This window comes from Setaria italica, chromosome IV (assembly GCF_000263155.2).
Source record: "Setaria italica strain Yugu1 chromosome IV, Setaria_italica_v2.0, whole genome shotgun sequence".
Taxonomy (NCBI): Eukaryota; Viridiplantae; Streptophyta; class Magnoliopsida; order Poales; family Poaceae; genus Setaria; species Setaria italica.
In genome coordinates, this window is record NC_028453.1 from 39,852,586 (window position 1) to 39,876,282 (window position 23,697).

The 23,697-nt window shown below is 48.8% G+C and overlaps 2 protein-coding genes across 4 annotated transcripts; one reads left to right on the forward strand and one right to left on the reverse strand.

The window, feature by feature from the left end:
• Nucleotides 1-9,398: 9,398 nt before the first annotated feature.
• Nucleotides 9,399-11,599, forward strand: LOC101776083 (glycerol-3-phosphate 2-O-acyltransferase 6). The gene is made up of 2 exons (XM_004966445.2): nt 9,399-10,040; nt 10,653-11,599. Exons 1-2 carry the CDS (start codon nt 9,399-9,401, stop codon nt 11,517-11,519), a joined length of 1,509 nt encoding a protein of 502 aa, XP_004966502.1. The 3' UTR covers nt 11,520-11,599.
• Nucleotides 11,600-20,970: 9,371 nt separating this feature from the next.
• On the reverse strand, nt 20,971-23,059 carry LOC101776486. Of its 3 annotated transcripts, none has more exons than XM_022825730.1 (4): nt 22,028-23,059; nt 21,800-21,904; nt 21,430-21,672; nt 20,971-21,324 (listed from the first exon to the last, which is right to left on the reverse strand). In XM_022825730.1, the coding sequence occupies exons 1-4, from the start codon at nt 22,133-22,135 to the stop codon at nt 21,094-21,096; spliced, it is 687 nt and encodes a 228-aa protein (XP_022681465.1). In that variant the 5' UTR covers nt 22,136-23,059; the 3' UTR covers nt 20,971-21,093. The 3 variants fall into 3 exon arrangements, with proteins under 3 accessions (XP_022681465.1, XP_012700601.1, XP_004966505.1); XM_012845147.2 differs by having other exon boundaries at nt 20,971-21,303; nt 21,800-21,910; XM_004966448.3 differs by having other exon boundaries at nt 21,800-21,910; nt 22,028-23,056.
• Nucleotides 23,060-23,697: the final 638 nt, after the last annotated feature.

Consider the following 23,697-nt stretch of genomic DNA (forward strand, 5'->3'; position numbering starts at 1 on the left):
CTTATTTTGCTTCTGTATGTGTAAGATATGCTAGAATCTAAATTTGAATTGACTAAAGCTATTTTAAATCATATTTACTACATGGAAGAAAGTCACGAACCCTGGTTATATCGGGGCTCCGGTTAAGCCATACAACTTTAAAGCTCATTAAGTACGATTCATATATCAATTCAACATTTTAACACAGCGGACTCAACATTTTGACACATCAAATTCAACATTTATTTAAAATTAGATCAACATCGAAAAATACTATATTCAACATTTTGTGAAAATATAGATCAACATTCAACATGTGCCCCTGTCTACTTCGATCAAATGGATCCAACATTTTAAGAAAAAGTTTCAACATTTTGAAGGCGTCATTTTTTTGGGGTTCTTCAACCTAGGGACGGCGGCGGGCTGGTGCACCTGTCCGTGGAGCAGGCGGACGGTGGCGGGACCAACACGCGTGGGGGGCGACGCGCCCACAGAGCCGGTGGACGGCGGCGGGGCCGGCGCGCGGTGTGCCCGTGGCGGACGTCAGCGGTGCAAGGACCACCAGCGGAGCTTGGAGGTGGCGCGCGGGCGCTAGTGCCGCGGCCACGGATCGAGGCCCCAGGAGGCGCGCGTGCGGCGGCGCCGAGGCCACAGGCATATGCGGCGGGAGGCGAGGAGGTGGAGGTGTTGGGGTGCTGCGCGGGTGGCGGCAACAGGAGGTGCGGAGCAGCTTCGACGACGGGTGAGTGGGCCGTGGGCGAGCGGGCAGAGAAAATAGGTGCATCCAACGGACAAAGTTGAGCGCACGAATCTTAAACACCGGAAGTTTAATAAGAAAAAAATTTCCGGAAGCTACGTAGGATCTACAGGTTATATCACCCACTATCTGCTACTGATTCTGTGCGTGCATTCGTCTTTCATAGTAAAAGAAAAAAAATCCATGATACGGCCCGATCAGCAAGGTGAGCCCATCTGCTCTCACGGGCCTTAAACTACCTACAAATTGTCGGCCCAATCATGCGAAGATATAAGGAACATGTGGCGAGTGACGTGTCCTGTGGTAGGCTCGTCCGCACAGACCCAAGTCAAGTCAGCGACGCGTTTTACATCGGCTCCTGACGCATCTTCTTCTGCAGGTAGCAAGCGCGGGCGTCAAAGAGCATGGACGCGCAGGGTAGCTCGTCACGCGCGCTCGCCGGCGCCGGCGCCGGCGATGGTTGGCCGCAGCCGAATTGGCGTGTAGCTTACAGCTACAGCAGCGGTAGTCGCGGTAGCAGCAGCAGCTACAGCAGCACCCCAGGTACCACCCACTCCACCCCCTCCCCTTACAGCAATACATCCGGCGAGGGCTTCACCCCGTCCCCGCAGTCTTTCCATGGCCTTGATCTGATGAGCTACCGGGGCGGCGGCGAAGGCTCGAAGAAGAAGCTCGAGTATATCAAGTACCTCTTACAGGAGTTCTGTGTTGCCAAAGGAGATGTCAGTATCCTGGGGAGCTGGCTCTCTGAGATCATGAGCGTCAGCCGCCAAATCGTCGCGGCCGACGCATCTGCAACGAGCTTGATGCAGTTTGCAGGGAGCTGGATCCGTGCTCTCACTGGGATCACGGATTCTATCCGTAACTCGTTCGTCACTGACATGCTCAGCACTGTTCCTGAGGAAGAACGACCTTCGCTAATCAACTCGGCGCGATTTGCCGAAACATGCATCTTGAAGATGCTACCTTTTGTTGACGCCCTAGTTGCTCCGTATGATTGCGATACTACCACTACCAGCAGTTGTGAGATCGTAGTTGTCGGCGATGGAGCACCAGCTGGCAAGCTTCGGCCCCTGATCGGTGTGCGTGGAGCAGTGTCCAGGGCCTCTCAGGACATCCGGCTATCCTTCTGCTCCACATCATCTGAAGAAGCCAAGAGGATAACCGATGAGATGGCCAGCCTCTTGTTGGCGAAAGAGGCCAGGTTGGATGAGGCGATATGGAACACAATGGAGGAGGTTAGGACTCGTCTCCTTGCGTCCAGAGACGACGATTACTCTTCGTGGTGGGGTACTCAAGGGATAATATCACCCGACATTCATAAGGTCACTCGGGCCATCGTAAGCTACATCAACATACTGTCAACCAATTGCGCAACAGTGTATATGATTGTAGACCAAGCAGTCCAGATTCGTGGGTACGTTCCTAAGATTCACAAATGCAGTCCTTGGGCCAGCCTCATCATGGAGACGGTGTCATGTCTAGAGGAAAAGCTTGCCGAAAAATCTCGATCATTCCCAGACCAGAGCATGAGGTTCCTATTCCTGATCAACAACTCGTACTTCATATGGCAGCAGCTCTATCCAACAACAGCTTCGATCTTGGAATCCCACATGTCAGACCTCGCCCGCAAAATCGACAACTACATACAAACATATCTGCAAGTGTCCTGGGCACCGGTGTTGTCGTGCTTGTCCAACTCTACACCTCTTTGCTTGGGGAGATCCTCATCACCAGCCAAGTTCGAGGCAGAATTTCAGAAAACCTACACTGCCCAGAAGCTCTGGAAGGTTCCAGACCCTAAGCTGAGGAGAAGGATACGGGTAGCTGTAATTGAGACAGTTGTTCCAAGCTTTACAAAATACCTTGAGTACAATGATACCAACCCCTCAAGAATCACTCCCGAGGATCTGATGGACATGCTGCAAGAGCTATTTGAAGGATGAACAAGTAGCCAAAGAAAGAGACGAAGTTGGCATAGCTGCAATTATTATTGTTTATATATGTCTCCAGTTGTGTTTAAATTTTGGTTTTGGAATACTGTGGAACGTTGTATCTTCAAATGACTTGACTATCCGATCAAGAAGTGCTTGTAGCAGACGAAAATTTAACGTGTTCCAATTTTCATTTAACTAGTATTTTAGGACCTTTTTGGCTTCTTATAAACAAATCTGGAACAGCTGAGTGCTGTCTTACATTCTGCCCTAAAAGCTTGTATAGTACTAGCGCCATTTATGTAAGATTTTATTTATCTGAAAACAAGCCTTCTGGATTGTCATTCCACAGATGAATAATTCTAATTAGGTGTTAGGTGGATGGTAATGAAGGTTAATGCATAGTTATTTAGACTAATCTTTACGCTGCCATTTTCATTAAAAATGCTTTATGCTTTATGCTTTATGGTAATGAAGGTTAATGCATATGCTTGTGTATGTGATTACTGCAATAATACAATTATATTGGATTCTCCTTGGCAAAGATTGGTCATTAATCATGAATTTGTAGCTACCGTGCATATCATATCCTTGCAGCAAACAAGTCTCGCTCTGTTTTGCTCTGTTCTACTCTGTTTCGGTGATTCCCTCTGCTTACCGTGTTGTGGTCTGACCAAGATGAACGTGATTTTTTTTAAAAAAAAACAAGATTCAGTTCTTGGTGGTTAATTATCCATATCAGCAAGATTCCGCTAATTACCTGTAACAGCACATACACATGTACCAATTGTTGAAACATTTTGCGTTGTCCATACGTGTTCGTGTCAGTGAATTGCATTTTACATAACGCATTTCTCCGTGGGGAGTATACGTCCAGTAGTGAAAAATCGAGCCATCTTACCAATCTGATCATAGAGACGGTCTCTTCACTGGAGGAAAACCTTTGCACGGTTCCACAAAAGGTCCAAGCTTGCAGTCCAATTTAGACACTGAACACGAAGTTTCTTTTTCTCTTAAAAAAAAGACGTTGGGAACACGTGTTTGAAGAACATCCGCATGCATTGTTGATAATGGGATGTTGCTGCCTGGCCGGTGAGTACCCTGTTCAGTTCTTCCACAAACCGGCGAGTCAAGTCAACGGACATCGGCTCAAACTCGATCAGGATAACGCTCTCTGCAGACCGCCAGTTGCAACTTGCAAGGTAGCATGGCCATGGCGGGCAGGGATGGCGGATCCAGTTCCTGTGCCATTAGCAGCTCCTCAGGTACCGTCTCTACTACCTACGCATCCACCGGCTCTCGCCTTTCCTCTATAATCTTGGACTTGGAGATCCACGATGGCGAGTACGTGTCCTGGGAAGAATCGGAGGAGGGGCAGATGAAGCGCATCGAAAGCCTGGTCCAAGAATTATTTGGTGCGCCGTTGTTGGCGAATTGCAGCGGCGACATGAGGGTCCTGGAGAGGTGGTTCTCGGAGCTGGGCGTCGGATGGGTTCTCCACCTCCCCCTCGCTGATGATGATGATGCACCTGCAGCTGCAGGGAAACTCAAACTCGAGCATAGTTTCGACGCACGGAGCTGGATCCGGGCTCTCGCGGAAATCGTCCGAACCATCCGCTCCACAGCGTCACTGTTTCCCGAACGCGGCTCCATGTCCATGGGTCTGCCCATTATTTCTGAGGAAGGACAAGCTGTTGCTGATGATCAGTTCCTGTTACGGAGGGTGACCAACAAGCTGTTCCGGAGAGTGACCAACAAGCTATTCCGGACCAATTCCGTGGGCCTGCCCCGTGCTTGCGAGGAAGAGCCTGAGGCTCGGCGTATTCCGGACCAACTCCAGTTTGCACAATTTTTCCAACAAGCCATGTTGAGAATGCTCGCGTTTGTTGACTCCGTAGTTGGTACTGAAGTTGTTGCTACCAATGGGGTGCAGGAAGAACCGTACGAGAAGCTCAATACCCTGCTAGGTGTTCGTGGTGCTCTGTCCAAGGCCTTACATCAAATCCATTTGTCATCCTACTCACCCGCATCTGCAGACGTTTTCAGGATACAGCGCGACATAATCAGCCTCTTGGCAGCAAAGGAGGGCAAGACGGGTGAGGCCATATGGAGCGCAATGCAGCAGGTTTTCACTCGTATCATGGAGGAGGATGGCAACGACTTGTTGGAAACTCAGGATCCACCAGAATCATCGGGCATTCACAAAGCCACTCGATCCGTAACACGCTACATGGGATTCCTGCAGGCTAATTACTCGTCAGTGGCTCCAATTGTATCTGAAGCAGCTAGGTACGGTGAGTATGCGCCTCAGAATGGAGGCATACCACCGTTGGACAGCATGGTCTTAGAGATGGCGTCTTGTCTAGAAGAAAAGCTTGGCAGAATTTCGCAGTTATTCCCAAATAACAGCCTTGGATTCCTTTTCGTGATCAACAATTTGTACTGTCTGATGGAGCAGCTTAGTGCAAATCCAATGAGTAGTCTCAGCTTCAGTATTTCAGTCCTCACTCGCAAAATAAAGAACACTATAGAGTACTATCTGCAAGTGTCTTGGGCACCAGTGCTGTTATGCTTGCATATTAGCCATACACCTTTTCAGTTGGGAAGATACTGCTCCCCATTGCCTAAATTCGACTCAGAGTTTCTGAAAACCTACGAGGTCCAGAAATTCTGGAAGGTTCCGAACCCTGACCTGAGGGAAGTCCTGCGGAGAGCTGTCACGGAGAAGGTCGTCTCAGGATTGACAGAATACTTGAGGGATTCTAATACTATTTGTACTGTTAGGACCCTAGGAAGCAGTTTCACCCCTCAAGAGCTGGAGGAGATGTTGCAAGAGCTATACGAAGGATGAAACATGTTTCTATGATCTTCTGATCCATTGCAATCAAAGGAAACATAAGAGTACTGTTATCGAGACATGTAGTGATTTTCTTTTTGTAATATTGCTGCTATCTTATGCAGGGCAATTACCCGTCCTCGCAGTCATGTGGGGGTCATATATATGAGCCACTGATAGTGAGCCAAAGAGAAAAAGGATTTGAACTCAATTAATATATTTTGAATAGTGAGATCTAAAAATTGCTAGATAATCCTTGTAACATTTATCATTTTGAGTGTATATTTGTATTAATTGCAGCAGAATTTGGTTAGAATGAGGAAATAATAGAGTTGTTGCCATGCTTTCTATTTGCTATTTGTGTTTGTCCACTCCATTGTATTTCCCAGTTCAGGACGGCAAAAGATTTGACAAAAGTTTTATCTCTACTCCTCCTAAACAACGCAAAGAGGCGACCAAACGTCGTACGTCGCGGTTCCTCCGCTCCATCGTCCCGCGCTCCATCGATTTGGAGTCCTTCATGCCCGATAGAAGCGGCAACGAGGATCTCTGCGCCCTACGATCGAAGGAACCCCCTCCGCGCGCCCGGAACGTCCCTTCGCATACAGAAACATTTTTCCGCCCTACGATTGATTCGTGCCTCTCACCTCTCCCCTTCCTCGCTGCCGCTGCCCCTCACATCCTTCCCCTCCGCCGCTGCCCCTCACTTCCTTCCCCTCACGTCCCACCAATCGTGCCAGTGGTCCATCGCCACACCATCGCGTCCTCAATCGCCACACCATCGCATCCGATCATCCTGCCAAGATTCAAAACGGGACGGCCAATTCTCACGCGCGATCAACACCTGCACTTCCTCGGTTCCTCCCTCTTTGTCCGGCAATTTCTATGGTATATGCTATGTACTTCCCTGAGGAGCGGAGGCGGCGGTGGCGGCACTCACGACCCGAACGGAGACGAACCACATTGGCATCTGTTTTGTCCTGCAGATCAAGTTTCAGCACATACCGGACGAGTTCATCGACAGAGTGGTGAGCCTCGACACCCTACAATTGCAAATCTGCAGTCTATAAACAAACTGTATGAGTTAGAGAAGAGCGCCCGTGTAATGGTATCTTCAGGTTAATCAAGCCGACATGACCTGCGTAACCGGAGGGCTTAAGTTGGCACATCCATCAGTACTGCCATTCATCAAAGAACTTGTGAGCATGGCGTTGCTTAATTTGTAGATGCAGAAAAATAGTGAATTCAGTCCTTTGTTATGTTCTCCTTGTAATTTTCTGATTGATTGCCCAGGTCGGTACGGCGGCTAGCGTTCGAGGTCTTCCAAGGGAGCTCACAGAGAAGGTTATTTGAGAATCACTGGAAGCAGAAGCAGGGTGAATCAGTTTTCAGCAAGGAGCTGTCGAGGTGTTAGATGTGAGCGAGCATCATGTCAAAGATATCCCGTACTTCTTTCATTTCAAATTATTGATCGTTTTGGTTTTTTTAAATTCATAATGTTTGTTGTGTGCATGATAGGAAGCAAGGAGCTCAGAGGAGTGCATGCACAAATGTTTGAGGCAACAACCAAATAATCCAACCGGTACTAGGCCTGGGAGACGCACCTTGAAAGGGGAGGATTTGGTGGAGACGGAAGCCATATCCATGTCCATACTTGGTTTCTGCACACAGTTGGGCGTCACACTTCTGTAAAGTAGATTATGCTCGCCTCATTTTCAGTTGTGCTTTATGCTCACCTCATTTTCAGTTGTGCTAATTCGTTGGACTGTGTGATGTTCCTTTAACATAACCCTACTATTATTGTACAACATGTACAAGATTTTTATCTTAAATTATTTTATATTTTCCATTTTCGTCCACCATGCAGGCTTCATCATTGGCAAAGATGGTTTTATCTTCTTAGGGTCCTGGTGAATTATTTTTGCCTTTTGGTCCTGAATATTAGTTTTTAAAATTTTATCAGGAATAAGGATGAAATATTCAGATAATAGAGCATTCCTTTTTCTTTAGGTTTGGGTCGTATTGCTGGATTGGTCACACTAGAAGCAGAAGATAGCAGTGCTCTCCTTGATGCTCTGAAAACAGTTGGGTCGTCTATTGCAATGCATATTGTTGCAGCAAAGCCTTTATTCTTATCAAAAGAACTAGTTTCTGCTGCAGCTCTTAAAAAATGAGCATGACATATTCCGAACTCAGGTACACTTTTGATACATACCACTCTTCCTCCAGCATTTTTGGTTCATGATGAAACATTGCCACACTCAAGTTTGGAATGTTTGACTTCTCTAAGACTGTGTTTGGTTTGCTGACATGGCTGTGGCAAGCATGCAGCATGCCACACTTTCTTAGCACTCTGTCCTTCATGTCATAGCGTCAATCCTTCACCTTTGATCATGCTAAGTTAGTTTAGATATGAAATGGCATGACGACTTGTAACATTTCTAGGCTGAAAGTTCAGGGAAATCCCAAATGGCTATGGATCAGATGGTGGAAGGTCGATTGAGGAAGTACTTTGAAGAAGTTGTGCTCATGGAGCAAAAATATGTTTTAAATGACAGCACAAACATTAAGGTAGTCCGATAGAATCTTTTACTTATTTGATGACGTACGCAGAATTGTTTCTCTGATAGCTTTACTTCCCTGTGTCATTCTTATCAGACCGTGCTGAATGACTTGTCAAAGGAGGTTGGTTCTAAAGTAACAGTTGGTCAATTTATCAGAATGCAAGTTGGAGAAGGAATTGAGAGGTACAATATATATTTGTCTCATGCCATCTCTGTCAAAGTGTCTTTTTGTTGGATTGATCCGTAGTGGTTGGTAGGTAGGATGGTGGTGATTTTGGCTGTTCAACCTCTAGCTATTATGCATATTAAAACCAATGTCCTTAGCAGCATATGCAACATGTGAAATGGTGATGTTTCTCATTTATTGAAAAAACATGTGCCAGGCATAAATTGTCTTATGGAAATGCGATTCGTAACCTCTCCTTGCTTACAGGTTTTCCCACATGAGTTTATCGACTAACCAATCCTCGAAATTTTATTGAACTTGTGTTGTAGTTTTATTTGAAACCACTATTGCATTTTGTGTTCACATAACAATCGTTAACCAACGTGTTTTGTGCTTAGCATGCCCGAAGCCGCTGATGGGTCATAAGCTGTGGCTCGTGGTGCATAGACTTCAAGTAGAGATAGATCAATTGCTATCATTATTAGGGGGTTGTATCTTTTACATATGAATCTAGACTTTGGACTCTTGTTGCTTTAGTTTTTGCCACTCACTGAGAGCAGTTTGGCTAATACACGACAACTGGCTATGCACTTCATGCAGCTTCTGTCATGTTTTAGTGGTGCTGCTTGCAGTGTGTTCTATATCAAGTTGGAACATACAAACCAGAAAATTTCAGATTTTCAGTCACCGTACTAGCAAGGCACTCGCAAGACGTTACGAATGTAATCACTAATTTTCAAACCGGAGTAAATACTGTACTATAGTTTTTAATATTCCTATTTATTTTCACATTACTATTGTCTTGTTGAATGCTTCATGTCTTGCACTATAAATATACAGTTGCCTGTACCACAATCCTACTAAAAAAAAGTTTCAAGAAACGTGATGAGTAGTAGTATGATCACTGTTTCACGATGGAGGTTTGCAGCTAGCTCCACGATGATGTGGATCCTCCAAATCCTTTCCGCCCTTTTACCGCTCACCAACCAACCGTCATGCTGTCGCCCGCCCTCCCCGCACGCCGCGCAGCCCACATCATCGCGTATTCACGCCGCGCGCCGCTATAAATCCCCCAGCACAACAAACTGGATCGCAGCCACGGCCAAGAGCCCAAGACACGACGCCGCGCGCGAGGCAGCTGAGCTATACCACAGCGCGATCGATGGCGTCGGGTGTCGGGGAGCCGCCGTTCCCGGCGGTGGACAAGTGCGATGCATCGCGCCTCGGGACGGAGTCCACGGTCGCGGCGGACCTCGACGGCACTCTGCTCCGTTCCCGGAGCGCGTTCCCGTACTACGCGCTCGTCGCCTACGAGACGGGCGGCGCGCCGCGCCTTGCGCTGCTGCTGCTTCTGGCGCCGCTGGCGGCGGCGCTGTCCCGCCTGGCGTCGTCGCCCGCCGCGGGGGTGCGGGTGCTGGTGTTCGCGGCCACGGCGGGGGCGCGCGTGGCCGACGTCGAGTCCGCGGCGCGCGCCGTGCTGCCCAGGTTCTACGCCGCCGACGTGCACCCGGCCGCGTGGCGCGTCTTCGCGGCGTGCGGCGGGGGCAGGCGGCTGGTGCTCACCGCCACGCCGCGGGTCATGGCGGAACCGTTCCTGCGGGGCTGCCTGGGCGCGGACGCCGTCGCCGGCACGGAGCTCGCGACGTGGCGCGGGCGCGCCACTGGGTGGGTCGACGCGCGCTGGGGCGTGCTCGTCGGCGAGAGGAAGGCTCAGGCGCTCAGGGAGATGGTCGGGCACGGTGAGATGCCGGACGTCGGGCTGGGCGATGGGAAGTCGGATTACGCCTTCATGCGCATCTGCAAGGTCACGTCATCCTGCATATTCAACTCGATCATCCTCGCTCTAAAGTTTCTTTAATTCTGACCTGCTTCCCGTTGAGTTAGGGTTTGAGATTAAGATTGCCAATGCTAGGAAGATAGGAGTAGCGGAGGCAGCAATAGCAAGGAGACTAAATTAATTAATTCTCTGCATATTTTTCTCCTCACATAATTTGCTAATACAACTTTTTAGGTCCTCAGCTTAAAGTTGCCCCGCCAGCACAGAGCCCTTTTAGCCGCCAGCACAAATCTTTTGTGACCTGGTGAACAAGGAGATTAGATTAATTCTCTGTATATTTTTCTCCTCACACAATTTGTTACTACAACCCTTTACAGAGAGGTGCATCAGCTTACTCGCTAAAAGGTGAAAACCTCGTCCTTTAAAAAAATGATGACTGCAAGCGTTTGACCTAACCAGTTCGAAAACCTTGTTGAGTCGTCACACCCACATCCATTTAGCATGAATAAATAGATCGTAGTATCGTACAAGTCTGTACGTGTAGATGGATTAGTTTAGTTAATTAAGTAGGTCATTACTGTACTTGGCAAACAACTTTACCTTCTTAAACACAGATGGCTTATAATCATGCTCATGCAGGAGGCCTACCTCGTGCCGCAGACGCCGGTGGAGGCCGTGCGCGCTGACGAGCTGCCGAAGCGGATCGTCTTCCACGACGGCCGCCTCGTGCAGCGCCCGACCCCGCTCGTCGCGCTGCTCACCCTGCTGTGGCTCCCCGTCGGCCTCCTCCTCTCGCTCGTCCGCTTCGCCGCGTCGGCGCTCCTCCCGATGCGGTGGCTCCACTTCGCCCTCCACGCGCTGGGCGTACGCGTCGTCGTGCGGGGGTCGCCGCCGCCGCCGCCGCGCCACGGTGGCGGCGCGACGGGCGGCGTGCTCTTCGCCTGCTGCCACCGCACGCTCCTCGACGCGATCTTCCTCTCCGTCGCGCTCGGCCGGCCCGTGGCCACCGTCACCTACTCCATCTCCCGCCTCTCCGAGTTCCTGTCCCCGATCCGCACCGTGCGGCTCACCCGCGACCGCGCCGCCGACGCCGCCACCATCAGGACCGTGCTGTCCGAGGGCGACCTCGCCGTCTGCCCCGAGGGGACCACGTGCCGGGAGCCGTTCCTGCTGCGGTTCTCGGCGCTCTTCGCCGAGCTCACCGACGACATCGTGCCGGTGGCGGTGGAGTGCCGGATGAGCATGTTCCACGGCACGACGGCGAGGGGCTGGAAGGGGATGGACCCCTTCTACTTCTCCATGAACCCGAGGCCGGTGTACACGGTCACGTTCCTCGACAAGCTGCCGGCAGACCTCACCTGCGGTGGCGGTAAGTCCAGCCATGAGGTGGCCAACTACGTGCAGAAGGTCATAGCCTCCACGCTCTCGTACCAGTGCACCGGCTTCACCAGGAAGGACAAGTACAGGGAGCTAGCCGACAACGACGGCGTAGTCCATGCCAGGTAAATAAACACCACCGAGAAGGAGCGCGTCCTTGCTTGGTATAGACAGATTTTTTTTTTAAACGAGTTAAAAAAGAGGAATGCCAGAATAAAAAAAACAGTACATTGTACATACTTTACATCCTTCTAGAGAAACACGGAGACTCTAATAGTATGCATCTACAGATATCACACTGCTGAAATGTAAGCCTCTAAATGCTTAGCTCCCGCTGCAATCCACATAGTTGCTTGCTCTTTAATCTTCTTGATACCTGCTATGCTATTTGCTCTTTATGTTTGAAAATTCTTGCGTTTCGTTGCGACCAAATCTCCCATAGGATCAAAATAATAAGGCTCCGCAATCCTTTTTTATATGCCATGTTAGCGGCTCCCAGGGCTGTCCACCAACTATAGATGGAGTCATGTCCTCCCCAGGTATACGGGAATAAGTTAGCACATCCTGTCCATATAGACATCTCCGCCCAAATTGTCCTCGCAAAGTTGCATTCCGTAAAGAGGTGGAGGCTGGTCTCTTGTATTGTGGTACATAGCGCACAATGCATACTACTAGGCCATCCTCGCCTCTGTAGTCTATCGGATGTCTATATTCTGTCTTGGATAGCGAGCCAGCTAAAGAATTTGCATTTGGGAGGTGCCCATGTCTTCCAGATGAGATTCTCCAAGTTGGTCGTTGTTGATCCTATAAATTGTCTCCGGTATGCCGATTGTGAAGACTACTGTCCGTTTGTTGTGAGCTTCCATACGATGGTGTCTGGGAGCCCCGGGCGTAACTGCACCCTATTTAGTTCAACCCTTAAGCGGTAGTATTCGATAAAATGAGATACCGAAAACCCACGTTGCAAAAGATTTAAATCATGAATCCATGTGTCGCCCATCACCACGTCATGGAGGGATCTGTTTTTTCTGCTGGAGATGCTATACAAGTTGGGCGCTAGGTCCCTCGGCCACTGACCATCCACCCAGCCGCTGTGCCAGAATGATGTCTTTTTTCCATCCCCAGTTGTAATCTTTGTAGCTGTGGCAAATAATTTACGGTCAGTTTGAGAGCAGGGGATATGGCACCTCCCACTGCGGCCCTCCATTCATCCATTCCTGCCATAGCCATCTAAGTCGTAGAGCTCAGGAGAAGTCGTAGAGCTCAGGAGAATTTTCCAAGGTGTAGCACTCCTAGTCCCCCCCTCCGCCCTCCCCCCCCCCCCCCGTTATGTGGTCTTGCTGATCGTGTCCAATTGACTTTACCCTTCCCTCCTGTTATCGGTTCCGATCCCGCCCATAGGAACTGTTTCCATTTAGCATCGATGTGCTTCATGATTTCTTTGGGGGCTTGTAATGCCGTGAGTAGATATACAGACTGCGAGGTCAATACTGATTTAACAAGTGTGAGACGTCCAGCTATCGTCACGTTTCTGCCGCTCCAACTGTTAAGCTTGCCAATAACCTTGTCTAGTAGAGGTTGGAAGTCGACCACTTTTACACGCACAGTAGACAACGGCAGACCTAGATATTTGATAGGGAACATGCCGAATTTCGCCGGAAGATTGTGCAGTACCTCCCTCAATTGAATGCCCTCACAGCAGATGGGTATAGTGGTAGACTTGTGGAAGTTCGTTTTCAGTCCTGTCACTTCTCCAAACATACGTATTATGTCAACCAACACATCAATTTCCTCCTTTCTTGGCTCCATGAACATCGCCGCATCGTCCGCATACATCAATATACGGCATGACAGTGCCCGTTCGCGGATCATGCTGAGGACTCCTAATTCAGTTGCTAATTCCAACATTCTTTGCAACGGTTCAATTGCTATTACGAACAGTAGTGGAGAGAGGGGGTCGCCTTATCTTAATCCCGTGCTGTGCTTAATTGGCTGATTGGGTACCTGTTATGAATGACGTATGGAGATATGAAGTAAAGAATCAAACCACAAAGAAGACACACGATTTACGTGTAAAAAACCCCTTCGATGTGAAGGGAAAAACCACGAGCACCAGCCGGCAACAATCTCACTATCTCAAGAGTTTAGGGTTACACGCCTGTGGCAGCTTACAAGAGAATCTGATAATCTCCCCAAAACCCTAGCAAGGGTGTATGTATATATAGTACCGAAACCCTAGACAGGGGGTATTAAGCTGTGCGGACTCTTGGTCCCGGGCGAGGATGGAACTCCGCCTCGCCCGACCCTGAGTACTTCGTCCCGGAGTCGGATGCGCCCAGAACTCCGCCTCGCCCGACCCCGAGCTCGGGGTCGGATGCGCCTGACCCCTTGAGGGTGGATCTCCGCCTCGCCCGACCCCAAGTCCTGGGGTCGGGAGTGTCCGACCCCTGAGCGGGACGCTCCGACTCGCCCGACCCCGAGTCCTGGGGTCGGGAGATACTCCGCCTCGCCCGACCCTGAGTGTCTGGGGTTGGGAAGGTCGGCCTTTATCCTGGAGTGAATTTGGAACAACTCCAACAAACTCCACCTTGAGACAAATTCATCTTGTATCATAAATCAACCCTTCATCCTGAACAGAACAAAGACAGAAAACCACTGGTGCCAACAATAGTCTCTTGGACTATCCAATTAAACCAACTAAGCCTGAGCACAGCTCAAACTTAGCAACAGGAACAGGCTTTGTCATCATATCAGCAGGATTATCATGAGTACTAATCTTGCATACCTTCAGCTTACCTTCTTCAATCACATCACGCACAAAATGATACTTGATATCTATGTGCTTAGTTCTTTCATGGAACATCTGATCTTTAGTGAGGTAAATTGCACTTTGACTGTCACAGTGCAAACTTATGCAAGATTCAACTCCACAGAGCTCGGCGTACAAACCTTTCAGCCAAATTAATTCTTTGCACGCTTCACAAATCGCCATATATTCTGCTTCAGTAGTAGACAAAGCAACAACCGACTGTAAAGTAGCCCTCCAACTCACAGCACAACTGCCAACAGTAAACACATAACCTGTAAGTGATCTTCGTCTGTCCAGATCAGCAGCATAATCAGAATCCACATAGCCAGTGAGACCCTCATCAGTTCTTCCAAACTTTAAACAGGAATCTGCTGTGCCTTTGAGGTACCTGAAAATCCACTGAACTGCCCTCCAATGTTCTTTGCCGGGATTAGACATATATCTACTAACAAGACTCATAGCATATGACAAATCTGGGCGAGAGCAAACCATGGCATACATCAAAGACCCAACAGCACTAGAATAAGGAACCTTTGACATGTATTTAATCTCTGCATCTGTACTAGGACACTGAGCAGCTGACAACTTAAAGTGAGGTGCAATAGGAGTACTAACAGCCTTAGCATCTTGCATGTTGAAACGCTGAAGAACTTTCTTGATATAATTTTGTTGACTAAGAAATAGCAAACCAGATTTTCGGTCTCTACTAATTTCCATACCAAGAATTTTCTTAGCACTACCAAGATCTTTCATATCAAAACCGCTACTCAATAGCTTCTTTAACTTATTGATTTCATTCTTACTCTTGGCAGCAATCAGCATATCATCAACATATATCAGCAAGTATATAGGTGATCCATTAACATGCTTGATATAAACACAGCTATCATATTTAGATCTTTTAAAACCGTGTGATAACATAAATGAATCAAACCTCTTGTTCCACTGTCGAGGGGACTGTTTCAAACCATACAAGGATCTCTTCAACTTGCACACATATTTTTCTTTGCCAGGCACTATGAAACCTTCTGGTTGGTCCATGTATATGTCCTCCTCAAGCTCTCCATGCAAAAATGCAGTCTTCACATCTAACTGCTCAAGCTCAAGATCATGTGAAGCAACAATACTAAGGAAAGTGCGAATTGAACTGTGTTTTACCACTAGAGAAAAAACATCATTGTAGTCAACACCCGGAATTTGACTGTAGCCTTTAGCAACTAACCTTGCCTTATACTTTGGAGGCTCGCTTGGAGATAAACCCTCCTTTCTCTTGAAGATCCATTTGCAGCGGATGGTCTTCTTATTCTTAGGCAAAGGTACAACCTCCCATGTACAGTTCTTCTCAAGGGATTGCATCTCCTCATGCATAGCAGACATCCAATTTTCAGTATCACCACAATGAATAGCTTCCTTATAGGTTGCTGGTTCATGAACATTCTCCACCTGTTCAGCACAACTCAAAGCATGGTAAGACAAATTACACTCTTCAATAAGACAGTTAGGAGGTGCAACTGTCCTTTTGGACCTGCGTTGAGCAATGAGTAAATCCTCCTCTGACGGCAAAATAGAAGGAGTTTGCTGGACACCATCATGAGCATCATCCGACCTCAAGGGGTCGGGCGCATCCGACCCCGCAACCAAGGGGTCGGGCACAGCAGCCACATCCGACCCCGGGACCAAGGGGTCGGGCGCATCCGACCTCGGGACCAAGGGGTCGGGCGCATCAGCAACATCATGAATATTCTCCACCTGCATGCGCATACGCTGCAACTCCTTTTCTGGAACGTGATCTGAGGGCAAACTGTCAGTAAACATCACAGATTCATTGAAAACAACACTCCGGCTCATAAAAGTCTTTCCTGTTTCCGGGTTCCACAATTTATAGCCTTTGACACCCGAACTATAACCAAGGAAAAGACACTTAACAGCTCTAGGCTCTAATTTTCCATTATCAACATGAGCATAAGCAGTGCATCCAAAAACTTTCAACTGTGAGTAATCAGCAGGCGTACCAGACCATACCTCAATGGGAGTTCTTTTATTTAGTGGAATAGAAGGCGACCTGTTTATCAAGTAACAGGCAGTATTAGCAGCTTCAGCCCAAAAACGCTTGCTCATCCTGGCATTAGACAGCATGCAACGGGTCTTGGATATGAGGGTTCTGTTCATACGTTCGGCCACACCATTCTGTTGTGGAGTATGGGGTATAGTGTGATGCCTAACAATGCCTTCCGATCTGCAATAATCATTAAATTCACGCGAACAAAATTCTCCACCATTATCAGTACGAAGCAATTTCACCTTCCTTTTAGTTTGCCTTTCAATCATGACTTTCCAGTCCTTAAAAGCAGCAAAGGTATCATCTTTCTGTTTTAGAAAATAAGGCCAAACCCTTCTAGAGTAATCATCAATAATTGTAAGCATGTAACGAGCACCACCAAGCGAGGACTTACGGGAAGGACCCCATAAATCAGCATGAATATAATCAAGAGTACCTTTAGTGGTGTGAACTGAAGCGTTGAAACGTACCCTTTTATGCTTCCCGAAAATATAATGCTCACAAAACTTCAATTTACTCGAAGTGCAGCCATCCAGTAGGTTTCTCTTCATCAATTCTGCCATACCATGATGACTCATATGTCCCAGACGTATATGCCAAAGGTTAGTTTTACTAGGTTCCTCATTTGTAACAGCAGCAACAGCAGAATCAGAACCAGGTAAAGTACACCCTCTAAGGACATATAACTTTGCAGAATTAAGATCACCTTTCAAGGAGACAAGAGAACCTTTTAATACCTTCAGAACACCATTTGAACCGGAATATTTGTAACCTGCTGCATCAAGTGTGCTCAATGAGATAAGATTTCTGGACATCCCTGGTATATACCTGACGTTTTTCAGAGTGCGTGTCATGCCATCATCAGTCTTGATCTGAACTGATCCAATCCCCACAATGTCACACGGGCTATTATCTCCCATCCGCACAACATCCCCTTTCTGCACAGGCTTATACGAGCTAAACCAATTTCTGTTAGTGCAAATATGAAATGAACATGCGGAATCAAGAATCCATTCATCATGACCAGCAACACAACCGGCAAATACTACCAGACTATCTCCAGACTCTTCATTAGACACGGCAGCAGCAACAGAGACCTTACCAGCCGACTTGTTTTTCTTCTTCTCCTTATTCTGTACTTTTCTGCAATCCTCAGCAGTATGATTTGTTAGCTTGCAATAAACACAGAATTTTTTATTACCATGCGGCTTGGACTTTGAACGGCCTCTCCTTCCATAGTTTTTTCTTCCATCATCATTGGAGGATCTATTTTCAGTTCTGCCTCTCACAAGCAAAGCATCGCCCTTGGAGGACGACGACCTGTCATTCTGCACCATACCTCTCATCTTTTCCCTAGACTGGAGAGCCTCATAAACTTCCTTTAGAGTTAGTTCATCACGGCTCAAGAGTATGGTGTCACGAAAATTTGCATACGAAGTTGGCAAAGAACATAACAGTAAAAGACCTAAGTTCTCATCATCATACTTCACCTCCATTGATACTAGATCGGCGACGATCTTCTTGAATTCAGCGATATGGCTCATCACTGAATCCTCCTCCTTCATCTTCAGGGTGAACAGCTTCATCTTCATTTGCATCTTACTGGTTAGATCCTTGGACATACAGATCGATTCCAGTTTCAGCCATAGTTCTGCAGCAATTTTTTCTTTTAGACACTCCTGCAAAATATCATTATGAAGATGCAACTGTATTAAGGCGAGCGCCTTCTGATCCTTGCGGATCTCTTCTGGAGTCCACTCGGCCTTCCTCTTCCCGAAGCTATCCAGCGCCTCATCATAGTCATGAGTTTGCGCCAGAATCCCCCGCATCTTGACTTGCCATAGCGAGAACCGCGAGTCGTAGTTCAGCAGCGGTAGATCGAACTTCATCGACGTCGACATGAACCGTAACAGCAACCAAAGCTCTGGTACCACTTGTTATGAACGACGTATGGAGATATGAAGTAAAGAATCAAACCACAAAGAAGACACACGATTTATGTGGAAAACCCTTTCGATGTGAAGGGGAAAAACCACCGGCACCAGCCGGCAACAATCTCACTATCTCAAGAGTTTAGGGTTACACGCCTGTGGCGGCTTACAAGAGAATCTGATAATCTCCCCGAAACCCTAGCAAGGGTGTATGTATATATAGTACCGAAACCCTAGACAGGGGGTATTAAGCTGTGCGGACTCTTGGTCCCGGGCGAGGATGGAACTCCGCCTCGCCTGACCCTGAGTACTTCGTCCCGGAGTCGGATGCGCCCGGAACTCCGCCTCGCCCGACCCCGAGCCCGGGGTCGGATGCGCCTGACCCCTTGAGGGTGGATCTCCGCCTCGCCCGACCCCAAGTCCTGGGGTCGGGAGTGCCGACCCCTAAGCGGGACGCTCCGACTCGCCCGACCCCGAGTCCTGGGGTCGGGAGATACTCCGCCTCGCCCGACCCTGAGTGTCTGAGGTCGGGAAGGTCGGCCTTTATCCTGGAGTGAATTTGGAACAACTCCAACAGTACCCCTTTCAAGAGAACTCGAGCTGAGGATGTGGATAATATCGCCGCAATCCAGTCTCGCCAACGTGTCGGAAAGCCTAAGTGTTGTAGCAGCGACAACAGGTAGTCCCATCTGACGGAGTCAAAAGCTTTCACAATATCCAACTTGAGAAAGATGGCCGGTGTCCTAGCTGTATTACGCACCGTCATGAAGTTGTCATGGATGCTCTGTTTCTTGATGAATGCGCTTTGACATTTGGAGACAATTAGGTTCATGTGCGGCTGTAGCCTAAGGGCCAACGCCTTGGTAATAATTTTGATGAAAGAATGGATGAGACTTATGGGCCTATATTCCTGGATGGTGTCAGCACCCTCTTTCTTGGGCAATAGGACAATATTGGCTGTGTTGATTTGTTGTAGACTGTTGCATCTTAAGGAATAGAACGCGTTCACCGCTTGCATGATGTTAGGTTTGATGATATCCTAGCACGTCTTTAGAAACAACCCCGTGTATCCATCCGACCCTAGAGCTCTATCGCTCGGCATGTTGTTTATGGCCTTCTTTATTTCTTCTTCGGAGAAAGGGGAGTCAAGCAAGGATAGATCATGTGTTGTCATCCCTAGTTGGTCCCAGTTAAAATCTACGTGACGAGGTGGAGGTGGCTGCATTGTTTCTTTGAAAAAATTATGTATCTCATTTGATTTTTCTTCATGTGTGCATGCCCATCCTCTTTCTGTTTGTAATTTCTGTATGAACTTTTTGTGTCGCCTTAGATTGACTCTACAGTGGAAGAAACGTTTGTTGGCATCTCCCAGCTTGAGATTTGTTATTCTTCTTACTTGATTCTTTCTTGCACGTTCAATGACCGCTAGCCCCACAACCCTTAATTTCAGTCTAGTACACAGTAGCTGCTCTGCCTCTATGAGTTGTCTATGTTCTTGCGCTATGTCCGGTCGTAGTATTACTTCTAGTGCCATGTGCATGTGCAGTTTGGCATCTGAGATTAGGCGACTACTCTACTCCCGCAAAGCTATAGCCGTGGATTGGAGTTTGTGATATAGCCTGTGGAAAGGCTCTACATGTGGTGATTGGTTGTGCCATGCCCGAGCCACTGTGTCTTTGAACCCTGGAAGGAAAGTCCAATAATTTTTGAATTTGAAGGATTTTGGTCATTGTGGCCCACTTTGATTGGAGAGCAACAGCGGGCAATGATCAGACATCGAGGTTGACAAGCGTGGACTGCATGGCTACTAAAAGCGAGCTCCCATTCTTTATTGGCGAATACTCTGTCAAGCTTAACAAGGGTAGGATTCTATCTTTCGTTGCTCTAGGTGAATTTTCGGTTTTGGAGTTTTATTTCTCGCAGGTCACAGTCATCTAGAGCTTGCTTGAACATGTTCATTAGGCTCAGATTTAATCTGTTGTTGTTTTTGTCACATGCTTTGTAGATGAGGTTGAAATTGCCTAGTATAAGCCATTGGGCGCCTGGTTGGTGTTTCTGCGCTCGGATCTCTGATAGGAACTGCGCCTTTCGATTAGATCCCGTTGGGCCATAGACCACTGTCATTACAAACTCGTTTGGCGTTTCTTCCATTTTAACCTTTGCTGTTATGTGGTGGTCTCCTAACACAACGTCCTCAATGTGGACGTGACTGCTATTCCACAAGACAAGAATGCCACCCCTCGTCCCGCTGAGACCTCCCGCTGGCTTGTAGGCATAACTGTCAAGCCTATGACCTCCTAAGTATGCGGCCGTATACTGATCTATCTCGCTTAGCTTCGTTTCTTGTAAGCATGCTATATGGCATAGCGTAGTAGCAATTGTCTCTCTGATGGTGTCCCTCCTAGCTCTCTGGTTTAATCCTCTCACATTCCAACACCGTAGCTCAAGATTCATAACTGGAAGGAATTAAGCTCCACATAGTTCAGCTGCTGCAGGTTGGGGGAGGCGCAGGTTGCATGGCGTGGCAGGATTTTTGGCGTGACGCCATGCTTCATCAGTGAGTGGAGAAGAAAGGTGAGCGCCAACTTGGTTAGTTGCTGGTCCAGGCTCCATGCATACAACATGGCAACACATAGTGGGTGCTGGTGCAGCCGTATGACCCTGAATGGCTTAGTAGGAACAGCATGACAGGCGCAGGAACGACATAAGCACAGGCAAGTGATGCAGAAACGTTGTTGCAGCGCTAAATTGATGAGGAGTGGCACGCAGAGTACCTGGAGATTGCCGTAAAGCAGTTTCGGCTTTAACATACAACCCAGCAGGAAGTGCTGATGTTGAATGACAGAAGTTTGCTACTGGATAACATGCAGGTTGCAGAAGCTCTAAGGTGATACATGAACGGCTTCAGTTTGCCGTCTGGGGGGTTCCTGTCTCCGGCGCCTGTGAATTTTCTAGCTGGAGAGTTTCTGCTTGTATGTCTTCAATTGCTTCACCTGCTATCGCAGCCATCGCTGCATCCAGCTCCTGAGCCGCCAGGTCTTCCAGGTTGAATGCCGCTGTCGACGCCGCAATAATGTCTTGCGGGAGGGGTCCCTGAAACATAGCCAAGAATTCCTGCAGTGCAGCCCCAACGGGCTGCATTTCATCAGTCAGTAAGCCCAGTTTACGGCACAGATTATGTTGTTCCCTTTGAATCGCCGGCATTGGTCATCTATTGGACAGGCGTGCGCTACGGCGTACCATGGACATGTCGAAGATGCGTCGAGGGTGGCGGCTTGTGATCCTGTCCTTGCTTGATTCATGGTTGTGGTCCGTGGGCCCCTGGTCTTCCCTGAAAAGTTCTTGCAGCAGCTGGTGTGGCTTGGTGAAGCACGACGTTGTTGCCGGTGAGGATGCCGCCTTGCTGGGTGTTGGTGCCCATGGCCGCTTCCCCGCCTGTGCCGGCGTCCAGAACCTGTGCCCCCTGAAGAGGATCAGAGCAGCCTGCGAGAATCTGAGCATCATGGAGAAGATCAGACCCGCCCCGAAGGACAGTAGAGTCGTGGCCATTGGCCAAGCACATTGGGGCAGAGAGAGCGTGTGGTTCCCGATCTTTCTGTACTGCCTGCACCTGAATGTTGTCGCTATTGGTCTCCAGGTTGCCGTCAAGGATCAGCTCCCCGCCGCTGCCGTGCTCAGGCCCCACCGTCTTGTGGCCATCGGCGGTGTTGGCGGACTGCATCTGTGCGCCAGGGGTGCAAGCAGGGGAGGCTTGATGAGGGGGTGAGCTGATGTCGCCGCCAAGAAACTGGGATTGTGGATAGGAGTCAAAAAGCATGGCGTGTGAGTGCTGTTGAACCTGGAGTTGCTGCAGCGCCGCATCCACTTCCTGGACCATGACTTCCCTGTTGTTGGCGTCGTTGATGTCGTTCAGGATGCGCGCGAAAGCAGCTGCCGCCTTGACCATCGCCGGGTCGCTGTTAGCTTCATCACCGGACTAGGCTTCATCACCCTCATGAGGCAAGGCGATTCTGGTTGCTAGCGCCGCCGCTTTGGTGCCGTAGTCGTTGAAGATGGTGGGCAACTCCGGACCGTCGTTCCTGCACAAGTAGTTTCTTGCCGCCTCCTTCATGTTGGAGGCGCGATTAGCAAGCAGAAATTGCAATTTAATTGCTGCTCTGTCGTGAAGGGGGCCGAGAGACGGGCTGCGGTGGCCTGTCATTCGTGCCCTTCGTGGTGCCGTCGCTGCTCCCAGAGTTGAAGAAGCCGAGGTGCTGGCGCCGCTCGTTGGTGAAGATGTCCTAGTGCTGTCGTCCGCCACTCCTGCTTCTGCTGCCGTACGTCCTGCTCCTGGGCGAGCGCTCCCGCTCACGGTAGGAGCCCACTCCCTCGTGCTTGCGTGCGTCGTGGGCGCGGCGAGCGCGGTCACCGCGCCCATGGTGGTCTTGGTCGTCATCGTCCTCCTTGCGCCGGCGCTAGACGTTCCACTTGGAGTGGTCGTTGTTGTAGGTACGTCGGCGTCGATCGTTGTCCTCCCTGTCCTGGAGCCGCTCTTCCTCCCCCGCGGCGTTGCTCCGGCCAAGTCGCGATTGGTCAGAGCGCGAGGGTGGACGTGGTGTTGCTGCACATTCCGCTGCTCTTCGTGGCGTCGTCTCCCCGTCGAGGCAGCCGAGATGCCAGGGAGGGGCGTGCAGGACCTCCTGTCGTCGAGGTTGACCGAGGAGAGAGTGTAGTCTTGAATTTCCTCCAAGTGCAGGATGATGCAGTGCTTGACGCTGCGCTGCCAGTGCCCGGGCGGCGTCTTGAACACCGTCACTGACTCGAGCCTGACGTCCCTTGCACGGCCAGTGAACGTGAGCCACACAGACTTGGGGATGGAGCTCAGGTTTGCGGTCCACGCCCACAAATTGATGGTCTTCGTCTCCTCCGGGTGGTCGAGGTTGGTGTTGATGGCCTCGAGCGCACAGGAGTTGCCGACACTAGCTACTTCGTTGCACAATTAATATGACTGGTTGCACAATTAATTTTGGATGATTCAGGTTTGGGATCCTCAGGTGGATTAATGTTGCAAGATATTTTTTCTTTATACCCAGTTGAGTTTTACTAGATAATGTAATAATGTGAAAAATTAAGTATAAGCATAAACGTTGTTTTCACTTGATGCTGTTACTGGTCGTAAACGAAGGATGCTGAGGATTCCTTTAATGCTTGAAATAAGAGATTGTTCTTACTTGGGCGTTGCCGCGTTGGGTGAACTCCTTGAGTTTTGATGTCTTCGAAGTGCTGGAATTTTTATGCCTAGAGGCATACAGCTAGCATACCCAAATACCAGTAGCATGTACTCCGTGTGTGGCTGAATATGCAATTGTCCCTATCGGGAATGAGCTCTTCTACGGTACACAATACTACACTATACTAGTGTTTGAAAAGGACTAGTATACAAACATCCGACGGTCAAGATTAATTATATACTACTGAAACATTCACCTGTAGTATGGATAGTATACATGAGTAGTATAGGTAGTATAA

Bases quoted from the DNA above. Each gene is read 5' to 3' on its own strand.
- LOC101776486 (XM_004966448.3), bottom strand. From the start codon at position 22,135: ATGGTCAAGGCGGCAGCTGCTTTCGCGCGCATCCTGAACGACATCAAC. The intron at 21,911-22,027 runs GTTCAACAGCAC...CCTGGCGCACAG, and splicing joins CGGCGCTGCAGCAACTCCAG to ATGCAGTCCGCCAACACCGC. The intron at 21,325-21,429 runs GTACGCCGTAGC...GATGAAATGCAG, and splicing joins GCATCTTCGACATGTCCATG to CCCGTTGGGGCTGCACTGCA.
- LOC101776083 (XM_004966445.2), top strand. From the start codon at position 9,399: ATGGCGTCGGGTGTCGGGGAGCCGCCGTTCCCGGCGGTGGACAAGTGC. The intron at 10,041-10,652 runs GTCACGTCATCC...ATGCTCATGCAG, and splicing joins CCTTCATGCGCATCTGCAAG to GAGGCCTACCTCGTGCCGCA.